The following is a 20,236-nucleotide window of genomic DNA, read 5'->3' on the forward strand; positions in this document are numbered from 1 at the left end:
GGGACAGTGCTTAGTATCACAGCTCTGGCCTCTCAGAGACATGGTCATTTGGAGGCAAAATTGTCGCATCATTTTTTAAAATTATTATTTCTGAAATGCAAGTATTATTCATCTCTTTAATTCATTCAGGTGCTTTAAAATTGTTTCCTTTCCTCCAGCTCCTCAGTGCCCCTGCTAGGAAATTAATATTACCAGCTTCTTTTGTGACCCTTCCAAGATACCTGAAAGGGGATATGGTTTTGTAATCTTGAGAGCCAGGTTGCCTTCCTTGGAAGGAATACTATTCTGGCAGTGCATGAGAGTGCCCATTTCCCCACATCTTTACCGACACAATGTGTTCTCAGACTTTTTTTTTTTTAATCTTTGCCAGTCTGATTGGTAAAAAATAAAAAACTTTTTTCTTTCTCTCTGTCTTCTTTTTTTAAAAGATTTATTTATTTGAGGGAGAGAGAGAGTGTGCATGAGCAGAGTGGTAGGGGCAGGGGAGAAGCAGGCTCCCCACTGAGCAGGGAGCCTGATGTGGGGCTCCATCCCAGGACTCCAGGATCATGAACTGAGCCAAAGGCAGATCCTTAATCCACTGAGCCATCCAAGCGCCCACAAATAACTGTTTTCTCAGCGGACTTTTATTTCACATTTCCTTCATTATAAATGATGTGTAACATCTTATCCTATGTTTAAGGGAAATTTGGATTTCCTAGTCTGTAGATTCTCTGCCTATTTCTTATTTACTTATTGATTTAAAAAATAGTCTTGATACATTTTAACCATTTTTGTTGATGTCTCATGGTTACTCTACTCTAGCCCTCTTGAGGAGGGAGAAGCATTAGAGAGAACTTGATAGGGTTTTGAATTTGGGAGTTTAGCTTGTACTACCTGGTCTAAAAATGATCAAGTCTAGGTTAAAACAGAAGGCTGTCCATAGACCCTGGTGACACAATGAGATCCCTGTTTTGGGGCCATATTATTCAGGAATGCATTTGACTTGTAAAGATGTCTGTTTGCCTTTCCTCAGTGTGAATTTTTACTAGTGTGGAATGAGCTAACTGGATAATACAAGCGCGTCTGACTACAGATGCATTTAACGGATAGGGATTCTGTAATACCACTGCAGAAAATGATGGGGGGAAGAGAAAAAGAGAAATAACAAAGTAGATGGTGTAGCTGGTTCCTCCTTCCATGTGTTTCATTAAGAGAGCCTATAGTGTAATTTGGGAGAGGTGACTTTGTGTTCCTTCTCTCTGCCTCATTTCCCTATGTCTCTCTATAATGCAGTCCTACAGTTTTATTAATTTATTTATTAAAAAAGATTTTATTTATTTATTTGACAGACAGAGATCACAACTAGGCAGAGAGGCAGGCAGAGAGGGAGGGGGAAGCAGGCTCCCTGCTGAGCAGAGAGCCTGATGTGGGGCTCGATCCCAGAACCCTGGGATCATGACCTGAGCCGAAGGCAGAGGCTTAACCCACTGAGCCACCCAGGCGCCCCCGGTCCTACAGTTTTAAAATACACTTTTATTTATTTTTTAGAGAGGTTTTTTTTTTAAAAAAGATTTTATTTATTTATTTATTTATTTGACACAGAGAGAGAGATCACAAGTAGGCAGAGAAGCAGGCAGAGAGAAAGGGGGAAGCAGGCTCCCTGCTGAGCAGAGAGCCTGATGTGGGGCTCAGTCTTAGCACCCTGAGATCATGACCTGAGCTGAAGGCAGAGGCTTAACCCACTGAGCCACTCAGGTGCCCCTAAAATACACTTTTAAAATACAGCAAGATCCTTAAACATAAGCGAGCTGTTTTATCTGATAATTAACTGAAGAAGCACCGAGAAACTGAACATTGAAAATCAGCACAACCAAGCAAAAACTGGCTTTTTGCTTTATATTGAAAAACATTATATCAGACTCTATTCTGTACCTTCCTAAGAGCTTTTCAAGGTTACAACTTTGGCCATGTGTGGTTTTTTTTTTTTTTTTGCCTTATTTGTTAACTTTAAAAGCTAAATTCTATGTGAAGATGTGAAATTGGCATTTATATTTCATCAAACAGTAAATAAACTTTCCAGATAAATCTGCTCAGATGTTGAGGCTTTTAATTTGGCTTGTGTTTTAAGAACATGAAACCTTCAAAATATCATCCCACTGATTAATTATAAGTTATGAAGGGGAAAGTGTATCTTTACAGTGGAGTGACTTGACAGACCGCACATTAACCAGAGGATCAAATTTAGTATCCACAGTAGGAGGACAGCCCAGTGTGTACAGTAAGACACATGCAATGTAACCTATGTAGTATTCTTGACAAAAATGTTCACTGTGAATCTCATCATGAGGGTAACAATCAGAAAAACAGCATTTGGTGCATTATATGAGACAGCTGGTGGAAGTCTTTAAAAATCATTGTCAGGGAAAAAGAAGGGAGAGCATTCTAGGTTTTAGAAGATTAAGGAACCAGCAACCAAATCCAATTTGCTCATGCTGATAGGTTCTTGGATTGGCAGAAACAGCTCTAACAAATATGTTTGGAGAAATTGGGGAAATTTGGATATGTAATGAATATCAAATGATAGAGGGAGTAACTACATTTTTTTTAGGTATAATAATGGTGGTGTGGTTAGGTGGAAAAATGTCTTCCCTTTCTTTTCTTTCTTTTTTTTATTCTTTTTTTTTTTTAAAGATTTTATTTATTTATTTGACAGACAGAGATCACAAGTAGGCAGAGAGAGAGAGAGGGAAGCAGGCTACCTGCTGAGCAGAGAGCCCAATGCGGGGCTCAATCCCAGGACCCTGAGATCATGACCTGAGCCAAAGGCAGAGGCTTTAACCCACTGAGCCACCCAGGCGCCTCCTCCCCCTTTTTAAAGGAAGTTCTATGCCCGGTATGGGGCTCAAACTCACAACCCTGAGAGTGAGTTGAATGCTGTACAAACTGAACCAGCCAGATGCCCCTCCTTATTTTTTTTAATTGAAGTATAATGAACATACTGTGTTACATTAGTTTCAAGTGTACAATGTTTAGAATGTCCATATTCTTTTTTTTTTTTTTAAGATTTTATTTATTTATTTGAGAGAGAGACAGTGAGAGAGAGCATGAGAGGAGAGAAGGTCAGAGGGAGAAGCAGACTCCTCTTGGAGCTGGGAGCCCGATGTGGGACTCAATCCCAGGGCTCTGGGACCATGACCTGAGCTGAAGGCAGCCACCCAATCAACTGAGCCACCCATGCACCCTAGAACGTCCGTATTCTTACAAGTTGTATACTGGAAGTATTTAGGTTTGATCAGTCATGATATCTACAATTTTCAAATGGATTACCAAAAAAAAGTTTGTGGGTATATGCAGAGTCATGCCCATACACAAATACAGATCTCCTGTATCTGTATCCTTTGCTATCTAGAAAGATAGCCACTCTAGCCACATAGAACTACTTATGTTAAGATTAAAATTAAACTTTAAATTTAAATCCTCGGTCATACCAGCTATATTCCAAGAGTTCAGTAGCCACGTGTATCTCATGTCCATGCATTGGCCTGTGTTGGCATAGAACTTTTCCTTATCACTGAAGTTCTCTCTCTCTCTTTTTTTTAAAAGATTTTATTTATTTATTTAACAGAGAGAGACACAGTGAGAGAGGGAAGACAAGCAGGGGGAGTGGGAAAGGGAGAAGCAGGGTCCCCTCTGAGCTGGGAGCCTGAGGTGGGACCTGATCCCAGGATCCTGGGATCATGACCTGAGTCGAATGCAGACGCCCAGCTGAGCCACCCAGGCGCTCCTGAAGTTCTCTTGAATAGCAGTGATGAAGACACACACATAGAAAAACAAAAACAAAAAAACACAAATGTGGTGGGGTGCCTAGCTGGCTCAGTTGGTAGAGCACATGACTCTTGATCTTGGGATTGTGAGTTCAAGCCCACTGATGTGGGGCTCGATTCCAGAACCCTGGGATCATGACCTGAGCTGAAGGCAGGCACTTAACCTACTGAGCTACGTGAGTATCCCGGAAAAAAGGTTTTTAAAAAAGCAAATGTGGCAAAGTGATAGTTGCTGCAGAATATACAGTTATGTATTGTCCTATTCTTTTTTTTTTTCCTTTTAAGATTTTATTTATTTATTTGACAGACAGAGATCACAAGTAGGCTGAGAGGCCGCAGAGAGAGGGGGTAGCAGGCTCCATGCTGAGCAGAGAGCCCGATTCGATTCGGGGCTTGTTCCCAGGACCCTGGGACCATGACCTCAGCCGAAGGCAGAGGCTCTAACCCACTGAGCCACCCAGGCGCCCCTTATTGTCCTATTCTTTAACCCTTTCTGTAGATTGGAAACTTCAGAATAAAACTACCAACTGCAATATGTATCCTAGATTGGATCTTGGGCCACACACACACAAAGTGTCTTTTCTCTTTTGCTATAATGGACATTGATAGGACATTTAACAAACTTTAAATGAGGTCTGTACATTAGATCGTAGTTTTAAAGATTATTTAATTTCTCCATGTTGATAATTATATTATGGTATTATCAGAAACTGTCTTTGTTCTTAGAAATATACGCTGAAGTATTTAGAAGAAAAGGGGCACAGCATCTCAAACTCACTCTCAGAATTTCAGGAACGGATGTGTATGTGAATGAGAGAGACTCAGGAAAGAGAAAGAATAACAAAGCAAATATAGTAACAAGTTAGTATTTGGTGACCCTTAGGCGAAGGGTTTATAGGAATTCTTTGTATTTTTGTTGCAACTTTTCTAAATCTGAAATTATGTCAAGATAAAAAAGAAAGTAAAGATACCACAAAACAAAACAAAAAATAAATCTCCAAAGGGGGGAAAAAGAACCTAGGGGTAAAAGCTAGAGGGACAAAAAAGGAAACATTATAACAGAGTTCTGAGAATTGGCCTTGGTGCTCCCTGATTTTGGATATGTTATCTCACCTCCCTGCACCTTACTTAATTGGCCCAACTATTAAATGAAGTGTTCAAACTTGTTGATTTCTTCTTTTTTCTTAATTTAAATTCAGTTAATTAACATATAGTATATTATTAGTTTCAGAAGTGGAGTTCAGTGATTCATCAGTCTTATGTAACACCTAATACTAATCATTATATCAGGTGCTCTCCTTATGAACTTGTTGATTTCAAAGAAACTGTCTAGCTCAAAATGGTAGGACTATAATTATAACTAGTCCTCTGCCCTTGACCCTTTTTTTAAGGCTCTGTGTGCAGAGCTAATCTCCCACCACAAGGTGGCGTCAGTTAACCTTAGTCTATGTGAAAAGTATTTCAGTTTTCTACTCTGGCCCACATTTCCCCCCGCCCCCACCTGTTTCTCCTCCTACCATACCCTCTTGCTCCTGAATCTTAGCCACAGCTTTTGCTGCTGTTGTTCTTTGACTTGCTCTCTACTGTTCTGTTGGTCCTGGAAAACACAGGTATTGCTAAAAGAATCCAGAGGTAGTTTTGTCCTTTCTCAAGTTGTGGACCCTTATAGGACTCTCAAAAGGGTGTGGGAGAGAGAGGTTTGCTAAACCTTATCAGAGGGGAACTCAGTCTTGCCTCATGGGTGAGAAATGCCAGTCACATGCTCTGATTTGGGTCATGGGATCGAGGACATCTTAGGTGTGGTCTGTCTCGGTGACCTGGAGTTTCCACCATGGGTAATATATGCTCTAAGAGATGCTTGCATACTTGTTCAGTTGGCTTGCTCGTACCAAATAAACATCAGAAATGCTGCCACATGAAGGTTACAGATATAACAGGAAAGGCAGATGGCTAACAAGCTCATGGAAAACATATTCACCCTCACTAGTAATTGAAGAACGGTAATATAACCAATAAGCAAAATCTGGTAATGACATACATCGTGGTGGGGTGTCAGATTGCCTGGGTGCACATCCTAGTTTGAAGCCCCCAGGCTCTGTCACCTGGGGCAATGACTTAACTTCCCCAAGCCTGCTTCCACTTGGGTGAAATGGGGGTGATGATGTAATCGCTGTCTCATGGGTTTGTTTCAAGGATTCATTTAGATGATGTGTGCATAGCCTAGTGTCTGTAATAAGTGCTCATTAAATCTTCCATAACTTAGATGATTTTCTTTTTTTTTTTTTTAACCTCTGATTTGCAAATAGTGAAAAAACCTAATAGTACAATGATGGTGACGTGGATATATTGGTATCTACATGGGTTTATCCTTTTTGCAAAGGAATGAAGCAGTTTGAAGAAAAAATACTCATATCATTTGAGGAATACTGAGAAGGGCATGCAAATATATACATTCGTGATGATTTTCCCAGAGTGAGAAATTGTAAGCACTGAAAGAACAGTTAACTAAATTATGGTACGTCTATACAATTGGCTCATATTATAGCCATTTAGAATTGATTTTGGAAGGAGAATAATTCTTGAAGAATTGGGAGCATAAAAGATGAGAGTGTTAAGTGTGGATTTGCCAATATCTCAATGATAATTATCCCAGTATTTTCAGGTTAGGAGTGCTTTTTTCCTTATGCTTCATAGTTTTAAAATATCCTTACATTTTTTTAAAAATAAATTTTTTTAGGGTCAGAAAAAAATCCCAAACCTATTTTTTTTTTAAAGAAACACTAAAAAAGAGCGAGAACATCTGCCACAGGGGGGCAGCTGGGAGCCTTCTGACTCATCTTTGACTTTTTCTTTCTTTCCCGTCCAGTGGTGTCAGCAAAGCCCAAGGTGCATAACCGTCAACCTCGAATTAACTCATTTGTGGAGGTGGCAGTGGATGGACTCCCCAGTGAGACCAAGAAGACGGGGAAGCGAATTGGGAGCTCCGAGCTTCTCTGGAATGAGATCATCATTTTGTAAGAGAGAGTCTCTTCTCTTTGCAGTAACCTGGGAGAAAGAGAGAAGGTGCTCCACGGGGGTTGTGGGAGATCCTGCTTTCCTGTGACACCTCTAACTCCTCTGCCTTTGGTTCCCAAGGCACCTCTCACCAGGTGTTTCTACATCATTGAGGTCACAGAGCGTTCATTATTAGCTGGATGGTTACAGGGTCAGCTTTGTAGGGGGAAGAGTACACATACAAGTGTCTCCGTGTTTGAGGCCCTCCCCCCCCCGCCCCGGTTCCAAGATGTCAGCAGTAAGTTTATCTGTTTTCTTTTAAGTTGTAGGAAGACCAACAGGCTCGGATGTGATGAATCAAGTTTTTGTTTTCCAGGAATGTCACGGCCCAGAGTCATTTAGATTTGAAGGTCTGGAGCTGCCATACTTTGAGAAATGAACTGCTAGGCACTGCCTCTGTCAACCTCTCCAATGTTCTGAAGAACAATGGGGGCAAAAGTACGTATGATGAAGGGGTGGCCTGTGTGATTCACTTATGGGGGTGGGGAAAAGAATTTGTGGGCTTGGGTTTCTCTCACACGCCACGGATAGGCCTGGTGCTGCAGTTTCCTCCAGGACCAGGGGCTGCGGTGGCTGTTTCCTGTGAATGCCGTCGTGGAGTGTTAGGAAGGCGGGAGCTCCTCTCTGCCTCCACTGCTGGGTTCAGCCTCCTTTGTCCCCAGGCTCTCCTGGTGGGATGCAGTGATGTGTCTCCTTGATACTTTCTGGAGGTTGAATGCTCTCCTTCTGCCTCTCCTCCTCTCTTCTCAATCTGGGTGACATGTGACCTGTTGACTCAAACCGTCCGGTGCCTCCAGCCTAAATCATTACTTTCCTGGTGTGAGTCCTTGAGCAGAACAAAGAAGCGGCGTGTGTTTGTATGTGTGTGTCGGGAGGATGGTGTTACAAATAGTGCCTTGTGCTTAGTAGGCACTCAGTAAACATTTACCGAAGGTTGCAATGTGATGGAAGCTCTGTCTTAATTATTCAGGGAGCCTCTGCTGCATGGCAGTCCAAATCCTACAGTCTATTTATTGCTGCTTGTGGTCCGTGGCATAGCCCATGCCTGTGGTATCTGGACCCTCCCTCATAAAGCCTCTATTGAGAACACGACCATATGTGGTGAGGGAATGCCATGGAAAGAAAGGCTCCTTTTTCTCTTGATGTCTGCTGTCTAGAAAATATTTTCTGAAAGTGGATTTAGCTTAAGAGAGATGTGTGGGGGTGGGGAGTGTTGACTCCCAGGGAGAGCACCGTGTTGATTCGAGAGTCTTTTCTTTCTGAGCCTGTCCGGGCCACTCGAGTGGTGTTAAAGGCTCCTCTGGTCTTTCCCTTTCTGCGGGGCACACAGGGATGTGGTGAACCCATTCCACCTTCAGGAATTGTTTAAAACCAGGAATATGCCTTTTAATTCCCTGATGGTTTATCTTCTGAGTTGGTCTTTATTTTCCCAAACTCTAGCATGCATTTTATAATTTGATTATCAAGTTTGTTATGTCATTTGGAAATACACTTGAGGACATTCTCACATTAAGATCAGCAGCCGCTGTGACTGTCCCCTTCCTCATTTGTTCTGTCAACATACTTTTGATTATAAAAGTAATTGTAGAAAAACTAGAAATTACATGAAAGCACATAGACACACAAAGAAAATAAAATTCTCCTGTAAGCCACAGTACTTAGTGATAATTACTACCATTTTGATATAGGTTTTTCTGAACCTTTTTTTTCCCTGCATATAAATATTTAAGACATCAATGAAACAAAATTGAGACCATACATAAACATAATATCTTGCAACATGCCTTTTTCTCTTTAAAATGTATGAATATATCTTTTTTAAAAAAAGTTTATTTATTTAGGGATGTCTGGGTGGCTCAGCTGGTTAAGCTGCTGCCTTCGGCTCAGGTCATGATCCCAGGGTCTTGGGATCAAGTCCCGCATCGGGCTGCTTGCTCAGCAGGGAGCCTGCTTCTCCCTCTGTCTCTGCCTGCTGTTCTGCCTGCTTGTGTTCTCCCTCTCTATCTCTCTGACAAATAAATAAATAAAATCTTTAAAAAAAAAAAAAGTTTTTTTATTTTTTTTTTTTTTTTTTTTTAGTAATCTCTACGTGGGGATTTTGGGGCTCAAACCTACAACCCCCAGATCAAGAGTCACACACTCTTCAGACTGAGCCAGTCAGGCGCCCCTCAGTATATCTTTATTTACTTATTTATTTCTAACTGTTTATCATCTTTATCATTTTTCGGTGGACAGCGTAGTGGCATTAAGTATATTCACATTATTGTGCAACCATCACCACCATCTGTCTCCAGAACTTCAAACACAAACTCGGTACCCATCAAACAAGTCATTCCCTCTCTTCACCTCCCACCATTCTAGTTTCTGTCTCTATGTATCTGAGTAGGTACCTCATGTAGGTAGAATCATACAGTATTTGTCCTTAAAAAAAAAAGGAGAGATTTTTATTTATTTATTTATTTATTTATTTAGAGAATGAGCAGGGGAAGGGGCAGAGGGAGAGGCAATATTTTTTTTTTTAAAGATTTTTTTTTTTTTTTTATTCGACAGAGATTACAGGTAGGCAGAGCAGCAGGCAGAGAGAGAAAGGAAGGGAAGCAGACTCCCCGCTGAGCAGAGAGCCCCTGCTGTGTTGGGCTTGATCCCGGGACCCTGGGATCATGACCTGAGCTAAAGGCAGAGGCTTTAACCCACCGAGCCACCCGGGTGCCCCGGGAGAGGCAATCTTAAGCAGACTTCATGCTGAGTGTGGAGGCTGATATGGGGCTTGATATCTCACTCCAGAGATCACAGCCTGAGCTGAAACCAAGAGTTGGACACTTAATGGACTGTGCCAACCAGGTATCCCCCCCCAATATATTGAAATAGCTTTAATTATTCTTCCAAAGTGTAGTTTTTGATGATTGCCTGGTAGTAGTCTCTCAGGTGGTTGTGTGATGGACATTGGTGTTGTGTTTGGTATTTTATAGTCACAAATAATGCTATGGTAAAAATTTTTTTTTAAAAGATTTTTATTTATTTATTTGACAGACAGAGATCACAAGTAGGCAGAGAGGCAGGCAGAGAGAGGAGGAAGCAGGCTCCCCACCAAGCAGAGAGCCTGATGTGGGGCTTGATCCCAGGGCTCTGAGATCATGACCTGAGCTGAAGGCAGAGGCTTTAACACACTGAGCCACCCAGGCGCCCCTAAACTTATATGTTTATTAATCTTTGTGCACATTTTGACAGTTGTGATAAATTATTGAAGATAGGTTTGCTGGATTTGAATATTTTTCACATACCTGTGACATTGGACACATATTGCAAGATTACTCTCTGGAAAAGTTCTGCCAGTTTACTCTCCCATCAGCAGTGGTCAAGACTGATGGTTTCTTTTGCCTCTTGGCTTTTATTGGGGACTTTTTTTTTTTTTTGTCTATTTGATAATTATTATGCCAGATTTGCTTCATTTAATTTTTTTTTTTTTTTACTTGTAGTATTTCAAAGTAAATTACAGGTGTTTCAATATTATATTTTAGAGTCTTCAGCATGTGTCTTATAAAAAAGATATTTTCGGGGCGCCTGCGTGGCTCAGTGGGTTAAGCCTCTGCCTTCGGCTCAGGTCATGATCTCGGGGTCCTGGGATCGAGCCCCACATCGGGCTCTCTGCTCAGTGGGGAGCCTGCTTCCCCCTCTCTCTCTGCCTGTCTCTCTACTTGTGATCTCTGTCTCTCTCTCTCTCTCTCTGCACCAAATAAATAAATAAAATCTTTAAAAAATATATTTTCTTTTTTGAAATTTTACTTTGTTGCATAAATTAACCCATTTATTATAGGCTCTTAATGTTTCAGATGGTGGAGCTTCTATTGGTCTCTCAAGTCCTGCAAGGTTCTGATGGCCACCAACTTTACTGTGATTACAGAGCCGTACTGTAGGTCTGAAACCCACCAGCCACTGTGGCTGTGGCAAGAAGCACAAAGCCAGATCCCTGAAGCTTGTCTTTTCATCTTGGTTTTGCCACAGAAGGAACAAGAGTGCTTTGCACATTGTATTACTTCAGTCTTTTTCACCATTTTCCTTCGAGAGGCACCATAATGGGTCTTATATGTACCAATGATTCTGACCTTCTTGGTCCATTTAGCCATGGACCTGCAAACTAGGTCTGAGCCCAGAGAGGAAGCAAAAAGGATTTTTTCTTATATAATTACTATACCATTATCACACCTGGCAATATTAACGTGAATTCCTTATTATCACCTAATACCTAGTTCCTGTACAATTTCACTATTGTCTCAAAGTGTTGTTTTCAAGTTTATTTGCTTGAGCCTGAATTTAGACAAGGTCTACTCTTTGAATTTGGTTGTTATGGCTCCGAAGTTACCCCAACTTCGCTCTGCCTTTTGATGCTATGATTTATTGAAGGAGATTGTTTTTAGAGTGTGTTTATTGCCTTATTAATGTTCTTTGCCCATTTTTCTATCAAAGTGTACATTTTTCTCTTTCAGTTTTGAAAGAGTTCTTTATATGTTAAGGCCATTTCTCTTTGTCTTATAATTTGTAAATATTTTTCCAGTTTTTCATTTGCATTTTAGTTTTTTGTTGGTTTTTTTTTTTTAATTTTTCAAACATGTTTTAAACTTGCATTTGTAACTTTTTTCTTTATGAAAGGCTTTCTCCTGAGTTTGGATGAATCATCACCTCTGGTTTTTCCTAGTTTATTGTAATTTTCTTTTTTCACATTAATTCTTTTTTTTTTTTTTTAAAGATTATTTATTTGAGAGCGAGAGAGCAAGAGAGAGTGAGCCCAAGCGGGAGTGGGGAGCAGAAGGAGAGAGAGAAGCAGGCTCCCTGCAGAGCAGGGAGCCCAAAGTGGGGCTTAATCCCAGGACCTGGGATCATGACCTCATCCAAGGCAGAGCCACCCAGGCATCCCCACATTTAATTCTTCAAGTGAGCTTATTTTTGTGAACAGTGTGAGTAGGGATCTAATTTAATTTTTCCCTAGAGTTTACTGGTTGCTTTAGCATTACTTACTGAAATCTGTGATTATTATCCCTGATGGTTTGTTACCTTTAGCCTATATTTAAAAAAAAAAAAAAATGTATGCACATACAGACACACACACAGACACACACATACACATACACATACTTGGACCTGTGGGGGATTTTCCATTTCATCTGTTGTTTTATTAGACTTTTAAAATCTGTCTTAGCTGTTATAACATTACCACGTTTTAATATCTGACTTTTTGAGCTTCTCTGCTTTTCAAAATCTTCCTTCCTCTTTTTCTTTGCATATATGACAATACCACCTGAACTTTGAATTATTTTCTTAGGTTCTTCCTCCTCCTCCTCTAAGATTTATGGAAATTCTATCCTATGTAAAGTTCCTTTATGGAGAATGTCTATACTAATTCTTTCTACTTAAGAACATGCAGTGTCTCTAAATTCACTCAAATCATTTTGAAGTTACCTTTAGATAGACTCTTTTAAATTGTAAAAATATTTTTGATCTTATTTTTAGTGGGATTTTTTCCTGTTGGGCCTCCTAATTTAGTGTTGTTGATATATGACTATTAGTTTTTGCATGTTTTTGTTTTGTTTTGTTTTTATAATCGGTCAACTACTGAATTCTTAGTATAGTTTTTCAATAGTTTCTTTTGGGTTTTCTTGGTAGACATTTATGTGGTTTCTAAGATTGATAATTTTGCTCACATTAGGAAATAATTATGCTTTTTTCCCATTAGTTGTTTTGCATATAACTTCCTGTTTTAGTTGTGATGGAATGACCATCCCACCCTGTCTGGTAACCAGGCTTCTAATGACTCTTCTCTGGGGGTAAAGTTGGGTGTTAGTAGTAACCTCTTCTTGCCCCACCCTGCCTTGGTTTATTAATCACTTTTTTGTTGTTGTTATTGTTTTAATCAGGAAGGGTGTTGAATTTTTGTCAAATATTTTTTTTTTGAGATTTTATTTATTTATTTGACACACAGAGAGAGAAATCACAAGTAGGCAAAGAGCCAGGCGGGGGAGGGGGGAAGCAGGCTCTCTGCTGAGCAGAGAGCCCGATGCGGGACTCGATCCCAAGACACTGAGATCATGACCTTAGCCGAAGGCAGAGGCTTAACCCACTGAGCCACCCAGGTGCCCCTGTCAAATATCTTTTATGTAACTGGGGCTGGGTGGAGTCTAGCTGGTGCAATTGGTTGAGCGTCAGACTCTTGGTTTCTTCTCAGGTCATGATCCCAGGGCTATGAGATCAAGCCCCACTTTGGGCTCCCAGGTCAGTGTGGAGTCTGCTTGAGTTTCTCTCTCCATCTACCTCTCCCTCCCTGCTCATGCTCGCTCTCTCTCTCTCTCTCTAAAATAAGTAAGTCTTTTTTTAAAAAAAGGTAACTATTGGGATAATTAAATGGTTTTTCTTCTTTCTATTTCTTGCATTGATTACCTAATAGTAACAATCTTTAAATTTCTAAAATATACCCAATTGCTCATGTTGAATTGTTCCTTGAAAATTTTGTTAGAATTGCTTGTTAGTATGTTATTTGGGGGTTTTCTGCCTATAATCATAAGTGATATTTGTCTGTAGTTTTGTACTATTTTTGTCAGCTTTAGAATCGAGGTTTAGCTAATTTTGTAAAGTAAATTGAAGCTCTTTCCAGCTTCAGGAACAGACTCTATAACATGGGAATTATCTGTTCCGTGAGTGCAGGAAAGAGCTTACCCGTAAAACCCAACTGGGTCTGGCTGCTTTCTCTGAAAGAATTCTTTGATGACTTTTTCAGTTTTTTACCCCATAATGATTGGTTTGTTCAGCTTTTCTGATTCATCTTTCTTTATTTTTAAGATTTATTTAGAGAGAGAGACAGCAAAAGAGGGAACACAAGCAGGGGGAGTGAAAGAGGGAGAAGCAGGCCTCTTGATGAGGAGGGAGCCAGATGTGGGGCTTGGTCCTAGGGCCCTGGGATCATGACCTGAGCTGAAGGCAGACGCTTAATCACTGGGCCCCCAGGGGCCCCTTGCTGATCATCTTGCATCAATTTTGTTAATTCATATTTTCTGAGAAAAATTGTTTCATGAGATTTTTCAAATTTATCAGTATAAAGATTTTAAATCTCATTCTCATTTAAAAAAATATTCCTAACTTTTCTCACTTAAAATTTTTGGTATTTGTTCCCAATTTTTTTCTTGACTAGTGTAAGCATTTTTTTTTTTTAATAGTGTAAGCATTTTTGTTTTAACTTTTGCTCTTTATTTTTCATGAGGCTTCTTGGATTTATCAGTTATACCATATTTTCTAATATTTCCATTTTTTTCCCTAAAGATTTTATTTATTTGACACAGAGAGAGAGAGAGAGTACAAGCCAGGGGAGCCTGAGGCAGAGGGAGAAGAAGCAGGCTTCCTGCTAAGCAGAGAGGCCGATGTGGAACTTGATCCCAGAACCCTGAGATCATGACCTGACCTGAAGGCAGCTGCCCAACTGATTAAGCCACCCAGGCACCCTAATAATTCCATTTTTAACTTTAACTTTTTCAACAATTTGCCCTAGATATATATATTTTTTAATCCAGTCAGTTGGTCGTTTATAGCTTTTTGAGTTGAAAGCTTATAGTGCATTTATTTTTGTCTTGTTTAATGATGAAAACCTTCATGCTTTCAACTTGGCTTTTTTTTTCCCCCCGTGGGTATTCACATTTTTTTCTTTTAAAGAAAAGTGCACAAACCTTAAGTGATATAGTTCAGTGAATGTTTACATATGTTCACATCTGTGTAATCACTACTCAGATCAAGATAAAGAACATTTCCAGGATCCCAGGAGATTCCCACATTACTGTTAGTCAATATCCCTTTGCTCACCCTGAGATAACCGCTGTCCTGACTTCTAACACTATTGGTTAGTTTTGCCTATTCTTGAATTTTTATCAGTGAAATCATACAGTACATTTTCTTGTCCTGTCTTATCATTGTATCTGTGAGAGTCACCCATGCTTTTGCATGTAATGCTGGTTTGTTTTTTTATAGGGGTAGAGGTTCCTATTGTATGACTATACCACAGTTTGTTTATTGTCCTTCTGGTGGACATTGGGGCTCTTTTCCAGTTTGGGGCCATCATGAGCAAAGCTGCTTTGCATATTCTTTTACATGTATTTTGGAAGACATATACATATATTTCTATTGAGTGTGTTTACACACACACACACACACACACACACACACACACACACACACACGTAGGGCCCTCGGTTCACAGAGTGGATGTATGTTTAGCTTTGGTAGATACTGTCCAGCAGTTTTTGAGGGGCAAATCCATACCTCTTGTTCTGCTCCTTGTTTGTAATTGCTGTTGAGGTTTTTCTCTTTGAGCCCAGAGCCACTCAGGGGCTTATGCTGTGTGACAGTCACTGTAGCTCCTCCTGCTCCGGCCAGCACCAGCTGAAGCACTTAAATTATGTGGCTGGGTGGAGGAGTGAGGCACATCAGATCCAAATCTGATGGAAAATGTGGGCTGTAATAGGCAGTGGGCTATTTTTTCATAGAAAAAGAAATCTAGGATGACAATGGCATAGACGAGATATGTAACATTCCAGCCGTGTTTCATAAAGCCTTCTGTTTAGAGCAAGGCTGCTTCTGGTGGTTACAGAGCTGTTGCGTAGAAAAGTGGTTAAGAACATGTAGATTCCGGAGTCTGACTCCCTGGGTTTGAATCCTGATTCCACCAGCTTTGTGGCGTTGGACCATCACATAACTTCTTTGTGCTTCTGTTTCCTTATCTGTAAAACTGTCATTTTGAGGTTAAATGAGCTAAAAATAGTGCCAGACATGTTTCAGTATATATAAGTAGTAGCCGAGGTAGCCTTCTTTTTTTTTTTTTTAATATATTTTTAAAAGATTTTATTTATTTGACAGACAGAGATCACAAGTAGGCAGAGAGGCAGGCAGAGAGAAAAGAAGGGAAACAGGCTTCCCGCTGAGCAGAGAGCCTGACGTGGGGCTTGATCCCAGGTCCCCGGGATCATGACCTGAGCCGAAGGCAGAGGCTTTAGCCCACTGAGCCACCCAGGTGCCCCTGTGGTAGCCTTCTGCCTCCACTGATTCTTTTCTTCCCAAAGCTGGGGACGTTCAAATCCTTGAGCTGGTGGCAGAGACCTTGTTTCTTGATGTAGGACCTCCTTGCCTAAATGGGAGGTAGCCCCGAGGTTGTTCCAAGGGAGAGTTCTTTTTTTTTTTTTTTTTAAGATTTTATTTATTTGTCAGAGAGCGCCCACGAGCACAAGCAGGGGGAACAGCAGCCAGAGGGAGAAGCAGCCTCCCTGCCAAGCAAGGAGCCCGTTGTAGGACTTGATCCCAGGATTCTGGGATCACAACCCAAGCTGAAGGCAGATGCTCAACCGACTGAGCCACTCAGGTGCCCCTCAAGGGAGAGTTCTAAGCCTGGACAGATGCAAAAGCTCTGGGGATGTGGAGTGGAGAGGCTGCCATTAACATGAGGTATTTCAGCTCCACGGTCTTGGCACCTGCATTCCTCGGGGAGCTGCTAGGCTGGGAATGTGTCCAGAGTGGTGTCTTAAGTATGAATATGGTTGTGTAGGTTAGTAGGTCACGGCATGTTAGGTGACTCCTCTCCCTGTGGCCTCTCTTCCCGAAACAGCCTTTCCTGGGAAAAGACCTGACCGGTAGCACCTGTCCTGCTACCATTCCCTCCTTCACTCGCTGCCTTGTTGTCCCCTGGGTGGACTTGAAGTTGACTGTGAAACTCAGCTGGTGTGGTATGCCCGGTGGAGGGCTTTGCTCGAGTCCTGCAGTTGCATAAGGGTCAGCCTTGACTGACTTTCTGAAAGGACCTTGACCTGGCTGTGGCTGCGAGAAGTACTTGACTCTGAGGACTGGTTTGGCTCTTAAGGATTGCTCTACTCATCTCTGTGTGGAAGCCACATATTGGGGCTGAATATTGATTTTTAAAATACTTTTTATTAGGGGCATTTTCAAGCAGAATCCCTATCACCCAGCTTCGGTAGTTATTAACATGTTCCATTTGTATCTGCCCACTGGATGGTCTTGATTTCTTTCTAAATTGGTAGCAGGTAGGATGTAAGACTTGACTGATTTTCTCTTGTAGTTCCCCTCTCCTGCAGCTGGCCTCATTCATGCTGTAGATTTTGGCACTGCAAGGAGGGAGATGTAGCTTGAAGTAGATTTAAAAAAAAAACAAAAACAAACCAGGGGCGCCTCGTGGCTCAGTGGGTCAAAGCCTCTGCCTTTGGCTCAGGTCATGCTCCCAGGGTCCTAGGTTCGAGCCCTGCATCGGGCTCTCTCCTCGGCAGGGAGCCTGCTTCCCCTCCGCCCCCTCACCTGCCTCTCTGCCTACTTGTGATCTCTGTCAAATAAATAAATAAAATCTTAAAAAAAAATTAAAAAACCGCACAAAAATCTTTTCTATTTTAAAATAATGTCAAATTGAGACACAAGTTAAAAGAATGGGGCAAGGAATTCTCTTGTATCCTGCATCCAGCTGTTAATATTTTGATACATTTGCTTTAACATTGTCCCTGTCTATACTTACATCTATAATCATTTTCTAAACCATTTTATTGTATTATTTATTTTATTTTTTTTGTTTTCTTTTCTTTTTAAAAATTTATTAATTATCTTTATTAACATATAATGTATTATTTGCCCCAGGGGTACAGGTCTGTGAATTGTCAGGCTTACACATTTCACAGCACTCACCGTAGCACATACCCTCCCCAATGTCCATAACCCAACCACCCTCTCCATACCCCTCCTCCCCCCAGAAACCCTCAGTTTGTTTTGTGAGATTAAGAGGCTCTTATGGTTTGTCTCCCTCCCAATCCCATCTTGTTTCATTTTTTTTCCTTCCCTACCCCCCAAACCTCCCACTCTGCCTCTCAAATTCCTCATATCAGGAAGATCATATGATAATTGTCTTTCTCTGATTCACTTATTTTGTTCAGCATAATACCATTTAGTTCCATCCACGTTGTTGTAAATGGCAAGATTTCATTTCTTTTGATGGCTGCATAGTATTCCATTGTATATATATACCACCTCTTCTTTATCCATTCATCTGTTGATGGACATCTAGGTTCTTTCCATAGTTTGGCTATGGTGGACATTGCTGCTATAAACCTTCGGGTGCACGTGCCCCTTCGGATCACTACATTTGTATCTTTGGGGTAAATACCCAGTAGTGCGATTGCTGGGTCTTAGGGTAGCTCTACTCCGAATTGTTTTCCAGAGTGGCTGCACCAGCTTGCATTCCCACCAACAGTGTAGGAGGGTTCCCCTTTCTCTGCATTTATATTTTTATAAGATTTTTATAAGATTTTATTTATTTACTTGACACAGAGAGAGAGCAAGCACAAACAGGGGGAGCAGAAAGGGGAGAGGGAGAAGCAGGCTTCCCTCTGAGCAGGGAGCCCGATGCAGGACCCGATCCCAGGACCCTGGGATCTTGACCCAAGCCGAAGGCAGATGCCCAACTGACTGAGCCACGCAGGCGCCCCTGAATCGTTTTAAATTATCAACCTTGTACTTTTTTTGAATGCTCAGTACAAGTAATTTATTGTTGTTATTATTATGCCACTATATTATATTGCTATTATTATAGTCCATGTATATATCATTCTTTTTAAAAAATTTTATTTAAATTCAATTAATATATAGTATATTATTAGTTTCAGAAGTAGAGTTCAGTGATGCATCAGTTTTGTATAATACCCAGTGCTTGTTATATCACATGTCCTTAATGCCCATCCCCCAGTTACCCCATCCCCCCATGTACCTCCTTTCCAGCAACCCTCAGTTTTTTTTTTTTTTCCAAGATCTTTATTTATTTATTTGACAGAGAGATCACAAGTAGGCAGAGAGGCAGGCAGAGAGAGAGGAGGACGCAGGCTCCCCGCTGTGTGCAGAGAGCCCGATGCAGGCCTTGATCCCAGGACCCTGAGATCATGACTTGAGCCGAAGGCAGAGGCCTAACCCACTGAGCCACCCAGACGCCCCCTCAGTTTGTTTCTTTCTTTCTTTCTTTTTTTTTTTTTAAAGATTTTATGTATTTATTTGACAGAGATCACAAGTAGGCAGAGAAGCAGGCAGAGAGAAGGGGAAGCAGGCTCCCTGCTGAGCAGAGATTCCCAATGTGGGGCTCAGTCCCAGGACCCTGAGATCATCACCTGAGCTGAAGGCAGAGGCTTAACCCACTGAGCCACCCAGGTGCCCCCTCAGTTTATTTCTTAATAGTTAAGAGTCTCTTAAGGTTTGTCTCCCTCTCTGATTTCATCTTATTTTATTTTCCCCTCCCTTCCGCTATGATCCTCTTTTGTTAACTCCACATATGAGTGAAATCATTTGATAATTGTCTTTCTCTGATTGACTTATTTCGCTTAGCATCATACCCTCTAGTTCCATCCGTGTCGTTGCAAATGGCAAGATTTCATTTTTTTTGATGGATGCGTAATATTCCATTGTATGTATATACCATATCTTCTTTGTCCATTCATCTGTCGATGGACATCTGCGCTCTTCCCATGGTTTGGCTGTTTGTGGGCATTGCTGCTATAAACGTTGGGAGAACCTTGTACTTCTTTGTCCCTAAATACCTGAGTGTCTATTTTTTAAGAAGAAGGTTGTTTTCTTACCTAACCACTGTACAATTAAACCAAGAAACCTAACATTTTTGCAACATTGCAAAAATGCACTTAAAGTGATTTTTTTCCCCCATGATCCAGAGTCCTGTGCAAAATTAGGCATTGCATTTGGTTGTCATGTCTCCTTAAATCTGGAATTAGTTCATCAGCCTATTTTTGTCTTTCATGACACTGTCATTGTTGAGGAGCTCAGGCCAGTCTTTTCGTAGAATCCTCTCAGTTTGGCTCTGTCTGGGTTTTCTTCAGGATTAGATTCAGGGTATGTATTTTTGGCAGCAACACTGCGGAAATGATACTGTGTCCTCAGTGCAAAATATCAGGAGGCATATGACTCAGTGTGTTTCACTGTTAACTTTGTTGATGTTAACTTTGATCATTGGCTTAAAGTGGTATCTGCCATGCTCTCCACAGTAAAATGGCTATTTTCTATTTATAACTAAAAAGTAATTTCTTGGGAGATCTAATACTTCGCAATTACGTAAATATCTGTCTCTTGTCACACCTTCACCTTCTTGTTTTTGCATTCATTAATGATTTTTTTCTGAATCAGTTACTGTGATGGTTGCAAATTTTTTACTATTCCTTGTATATTTATTAGTTGCTATACTATTGCAAGGAAGAGCATTTCCTTTTCTTTTAGGCATGTAGGTATGTATTATCAGTCTCAATTCATGGATTCTTATTTCATTCAGTGGGTTATTATTTATTTCTGCCATTATTTTGATG

General features: G+C 40.8%; 1 protein-coding gene across 1 annotated transcript in view; it reads left to right on the forward strand.

Moving 5' to 3' along the window:
* LOC111152895 (WW domain containing E3 ubiquitin protein ligase 2) overlaps positions 1 to 20,236 on the forward strand; it is a 144,763-nt gene that overhangs the window by 22,035 nt on the left and 102,492 nt on the right. Inside the window, exons 3-4 of the mRNA XM_022511620.1 lie at positions 6,673 to 6,820; positions 7,177 to 7,298. Coding sequence (XP_022367328.1) covers positions 6,673 to 6,820; positions 7,177 to 7,298 — 270 coding nt within the window. The remainder of the gene's footprint in view (positions 1 to 6,672; positions 6,821 to 7,176; positions 7,299 to 20,236) is intronic.

Source organism: Enhydra lutris, unplaced genomic scaffold, assembly GCF_002288905.1.
Source record: "Enhydra lutris kenyoni isolate GAN:26980312 unplaced genomic scaffold, ASM228890v2 scaffoldscaffold30, whole genome shotgun sequence".
NCBI classification, from domain to species: Eukaryota; Metazoa; Chordata; class Mammalia; order Carnivora; family Mustelidae; genus Enhydra; species Enhydra lutris.